At 34.9% G+C, this 5929-nt stretch overlaps 1 protein-coding gene across 1 annotated transcript in view; it reads left to right on the top strand.

Moving 5' to 3' along the window:
- The window catches only part of LOC107701211 (regulatory-associated protein of mTOR), a 312842-nt gene that overhangs the window by 231959 nt on the left and 74954 nt on the right, over positions 1–5929 (top strand). The window contains exons 14-15 of the mRNA XM_016503169.1: positions 2366–2449; positions 2620–2730. Coding sequence (XP_016358655.1) covers positions 2366–2449; positions 2620–2730 — 195 coding nt within the window. The remainder of the gene's footprint in view (positions 1–2365; positions 2450–2619; positions 2731–5929) is intronic.

The following is a 5929-nucleotide window of genomic DNA, read 5'->3' as shown; positions in this document are numbered from 1 at the left end:
AAAAAACATTTATTTCATAATGAGATTTCCCCCCATTTTAAATTCTTATTCTTCAATGAAAGGTTAGATTTTTGTACATTTTTAAAAGAAAAGATCAATAGGATTAACAATGCAGATTTTTATTGACAGCCTTTTTTGATCATATTTACCAAGGGTACCAACAATTCTGACCATGACACACACACTCTCTCTCTCTCTCTCTCTCTCTCTCTCTCTATATATATATATATATATATATATATATTTATAACTGGCTCTCCCACGCACATAAAATACTTATTTATTGTTCCAAAGAACACATACACACACCAATGCTCAGACTTCTAAATGTTTGATGTCTTTTACAGTGTACTGTTCACAGTTTCTTGAGTAATAAGCTTTCAAAATATGTAATGTAATCTAAATGTAACTTAAGTGTTCAAATACTCTACATTCTCACTGTGTATGTTCCTTTAGCTCAGACAGTAGTACATGACACTATAAACGACAGTATTGTGACTTTGATTCCCAGGGAATGCATAGAACTCATAAAATGTAAACTGTTAGGTAAATGCTATCTGATCAGAATTATTGTTTCCTGCTGCTTGTATTGAGTCAAATTGAGTTTTTGTAATATTTCTGTGCATCTCTTTAAGAGGTCTGGACTCACAGATGGGCTCAGATCTTCACACTTATCTTAAACTCAGCAGCCAGTCACACTTTTACACACGTGTATGTGTGTAAAACCTTGTAAGTGCTGAGTAATCTTCCATTTGGCCAGAGTCAGAAAAAACAGACCTCCCTCATATTCCTCCCACTTCTTCCACTTCTCTCTATTCTTTCATCTCTCTCCCTCCTTCCTTCCTTCCTTCCTTCCTTCCTTCCTTCTGTCATAGGCATTTCTCAGGGTATTAAGGAACGCCCTGTTATAGCCAAGGTGCATGTTGAGAATTTTCACAGTCCGTGATTTGACGTGACCCTGTGATCTATTAATACCTTTATGGCAGGGTGGCATATTGTTTTGGCAGGAGATTGCAGGCATTTTGGAGTTTGTGCATGTTTTTGTGTGGGCATTGAGGTGGGTAGTCCTTCTGTTGTGCTCCTCACAAACAGCACGGCTCTGTCTCTGGGCAGGCCTATATCCGGACCCCCTCACCATGCTGAGAGTGTGTGCCACAGTATCTAGATGCTTTAAATACATATACACGTATACAGAGTTTTAAAATGCTGGCGTAGGAATATGAAAACTAAAATTGCTATTTAAAACTAAAAAAATGTCTACACTTAACTCATTTTATGCTTCTCACAATCTCAGATCTTTTGATCTAAAGGCTTATGCTTAAATGCTTAAAATTAGTTTTGAAAGCAAAAATAAATTGTGCCATGTCTTCCCCACCCATTGATGAAACATTAGTCTCACAAGTTCTGTGGATAGTCATACTGAAACATTCACAGAAACAAATACAGATGGGAGGTTAGTAAGAATTACCCAGGTTTACCTAGGTTTATCAAGACTTTTGACTGGTATTGGTGTGTTTGTTGGTGTGTTTGTTTGTTTGTTTGTTTGTTTGTTTGTTTGTTTGTTTTCATTGAAAACAGAAGCCCTGGAGCATGACACCATAACCTGTTAATCATATTCGTAATTTTGCATACCTAAAATTTTATGCAACCACCCCTTTTATCAATAACACAGACCTGAATATAGAAATCGCTGCCCAGTTTCAGTTAAATTTAAGTTTGTCTAAATTAAAAGAAACAAATTCATTCAACTCAAAACAATGAAACAGATCAAATTGACAAAAATGTGTGAACTCAAAAGTAAAAGAAAGTTCTAAATACTCACAAGTTAATTTTTCCGAACTAAGTTAAGTTTGCCTTACTCAAAAAAATATATATATTTTGAGCTTTAGGGTTACAGTGCATAAATAAATGTTAATGAATCACACACAAACCACTCTAACCACAGATGTACACACACAGGTGGGCAGTCATTAGCTTGTGTCAGCCTGCATGGAGTGTATGTGAGCCTGAGCACCTGTTCAGTATGATTATATTAGTTGTTCCCATTGTGTGTGTGAATGTATGTCTGCCTGTTTTTATGTTTGCGTGGGTGTGGGACATTTGGTGATTACTGTTGGTGTGGGGTGTTTTAAATACCTAATACTCTCTAAAGGACCTCAATGACCCAAGCTGTAACATCTTCTCCAATGGGTCAATGCAGTTATTATAGGCTGTTTGCCCCCTTTCCCCATTTTTCATTTCTTTGGCCCTTTTGTAGAGTTACACACTGACACACATATCCCTGTCATCCACTCCTCACTGACTCCACTGGCTATGGAAGAGAGTGGAACATCAGATTAATGTTCTCCCATCTGGTTTCTCTTAGGTCCTCTTAAGTCAGGTACACAGACTGAGGGCACTGGATTTGTTGGGGCGATTTCTGGACCTGGGCCCTTGGGCCGTCAGTTTGGTGAGATACACAACTAACATTTATTTTTAACTTTCTTTTACGTACAGTAGCCTTTAGATAATACATATGTTAGTTAGGTACACTGTGTGCAGAATATCGTTCAGCTGCCTTGCATCGTCATCTAGTCTTTTTTTCCCCTCTCTCTTACTCTGTCTTTTTGCTCTCCGCAGGCTCTTTCAGTGGGGATTTTTCCGTACGTGTTGAAACTGTTGCAGAGTTCAGCAAGAGAGCTCAGGCCCCTTTTGGTCTTCATATGGGCGAAGATCTTGGCTGTGGATAGTGTATGTAAACCACTTTATCCCTTTCATTTCAGCCCTTGTTTTTACCCAGAATTCCACATGATACTCAGAACATTTAAAATAATTTAGATACTAATGACCAGCTAAAAACCTCTTACTATTGAAGCCATCAAACATGATATTCCAAGATAAAAAAAAAAAATAATAATATAATGGCAAGCATAATATTGCTTGTTTCCTATTAGTCCCATTATTTTTCTGTTAATTTTCAGATAGGTTATTAAAAATTAAGCACTGAGAGTTACCAACTAGTGAGTTGTTGATATCATTAAAACAAAACTAAAAGATTATTTCACATTTTGATATATGCAAAAATCTGCATTTTTAATAACATTTTTAAATTAAATATCCGTAAAGTCACAATATTATTCTTGTTATCCTATGCATTTCAGTATGTCAAGTTTAAATTTGATCAAGATGTGAATTTGTAAACTTAAACATAGTACAAACAACTGAATGTTTAAATGTTTCCAAAGCAAATCAATTTTAATGTTTGTTCCTCCATGAGTTGATTGATAAATCAAGATGTTGTATGTACATTACTGACTTACAGTGGGATGTGAAAGTTTGGGAACCCCTTGCAGAAAATGTGAATAATTTAACAAAATAAGAGAGGTCATAAAAAATGCATGTTATTTTTTATTTAGTACTGTCCTGAGTAAGATATTTTACATAAAAGATTTTTACATTTAGTCCACAAGAAAAAAAATAGCTGAAATTATTAAATTAACCCCATTCAAGGGTTCAACTATGCAAAAGATGCTGGAAAACTGAAGAATCTGGAGGATTTTTCTGAAGAACAGTGCTCAGTTTAACTGTTCAGAACAAACAAGGGACTCATGAACAACCATCACAAAACAAAACAACAGTTGTGGATCATCCAGGTAACCACACACAGTATTAAGAACCAAGGGTTCCCAAACTTTTGAATGGGGTTATTTTAAAAATTTCAGCTATTTTTTTCTTGTGGACTAAATGTAAACATCTTTTATGAAAAATATCTTACTCAGGACAGTACTAAATAAAAAATAACATGCATTTTGTATAATCTCTCTTATTTTGTTAAAATTATTCACATTTTCACAGATTCTGCAAAGGGTTCTCAAACTTTCGCATGCCACTGTATCAATACAATACTCCAATACTCTAGAGATCAGACTCTCAGACTCAGCTTCTCAGATGAGGCCCAGTTAAACTCCTGTCAGCACAGCTTTAAGTAAATGTTCACCAAAAGAAAGACAAAGAGAGAATATAAACAGATGAAAGTGCTTTTTAAGGTCTCGTTTTTATTATTCATTCATTCATTCATTTATTTATTGTTTTGCTATACCTCATAAGAGCTTTTCTGAGAGACCATCAGAATTATCAGACTGTAAACAACAGAAATGAACTTAATAGTTCAGACCCTTAAAGTCGGTGTGAAATGCCATTAGAATTCCACTTCCATAATGCGTCATAATTGTGAAACACGAAATTCAATTAAAAAACATCTAGGGCAGGATGTATTTTATCAGGAACTGACTGAATAGTGAAAAGTAGGCATCACATACAAGAATGCAGCTGAACCAATTATAAGTTTGCTTAAATAATGCCTAAGTAGCTATTTGGCTGTTGGTTTACTTTTATCCAGTAGCTGTATGCCCTTGGATATCTATGGATGTAATCAGAAAGTCATTTCAGAGGAAGAAAAAGTTTATTATTGTTATTGTTGTGATTTTAATTTTTTTGTTGTTGTTGTTGTTATTAAAGATTACAAAGTAAAACAACTCCAACTTTTCTTTGGAATAAAATGCAGCAATTAATTGTTCACAAGACCAAGAACTTGCTTTTTTTTTTTTTTTTTACTGATTTGTAAATGCTATATTGATTTTTATTTCTAAATAATAATATAAAAAAAAAATCAACATGGAATTAAGATGGATCCTATTCTCTTTTTAATGTACATTCCTGGTCTAGTGAATGATTCATCTGTACTTGTTATTTCAAAAGATTTTTAATTGAAATGAAATTAATATGACTTTGTTTATCATAGAAGACATTATTTGAACATTCAGAGTGTATTTCGTACATTGGAGTCTGGAAGGGCAGTGGAAATGAAAGTGGTTTGCCATCTGTCTCTGGCAGTAGTGGTAAAGACACCTGCAGAGATAGATGATCATTCACGTACATCCCTCACAGAGACTGCAGCACTCAAATCAAAACACACTCTAATGCTGCTGATCTGGCTACTGAAAACACACTTTTCTTTAAAGAAAGATATGACATGTCTTATGATTGGCTTATCAAATCCAACAGCAACTCTAGGGAATGAATATTAAATCAAAGGTCAAACGAGACCCTGTGACTCAACCTAATCTGAAATGTCAAATTTTATGGTCAAACTGAAACTGTTCATTCTATTTTTATTTCCTCTTTGCGCGGAGAGACCCAGATGCACAGCTCTCCACAACTCTGATGCAGATATCATTGCTCTCAGATCTCATTGACACCTGCATCAATTCAAAAATTGTTTCAGTGACAAGATATGCGAGCACCAATTTCGAAAGTATTGACATCAAACCTGGCGTGTTTGCTTGCAAATACAGTTGGACTTAGAACAATAGAATGGAAGTGGGGATAGGGGGTCTTAGTCACGCCATCTTAAAGTGAAAAAATTAAAATTCTGTCATCATTTACTCACCCTCATATCATTCCAAACCTGTATGACTAATTCTGCTCATACAAAACACAAAAGAAGATATTTTGGAGAGCGTTTGGAACCCACTGACATTCATTGTATGGGCAAAAAATAAATACAGGGTTAGTTCACCCAAAAATTAAACTTTAGTTGTCATTTGCTCACCCTCATGTTGTTCCAAACAGTTGCTGGTAACCATTGACTTCCATGTTTTTTTTTCTGTTTTTTTTTTCTTTCATACAATGGAAGTCAGTGGCTACCAGCAACTTTTTCATTTCCAACATTCTTAAAATTTTTTCTTTTGTTTTTAACAAAAGAAAGAAACTCATACAGGTTTAGAACAACTTAAGGGTGAGTAAATGATGACAGAATTTTATTTTTGGAGTGAATTATCTATTTAATTGGCATGCTTTAATTGACAGACATTCCTCCAGTCTTCATTGTAACATGATGTGTGTGTGTGTGTGTGTGTGTGTGTGTGTGTGTGTGTGTGTGTGTGTGTGT

Source organism: Sinocyclocheilus anshuiensis, unplaced genomic scaffold (assembly GCF_001515605.1).
Source record: "Sinocyclocheilus anshuiensis isolate Anshui unplaced genomic scaffold, SAMN03320099.WGS_v1.1 scaffold1522, whole genome shotgun sequence".
In the NCBI taxonomy this organism is placed as follows: Eukaryota; Metazoa; Chordata; class Actinopteri; order Cypriniformes; family Cyprinidae; genus Sinocyclocheilus; species Sinocyclocheilus anshuiensis.
Note: the sequence above shows the minus strand (reverse complement) of the source record. Positions and strands in the feature narration are given on the sequence as shown.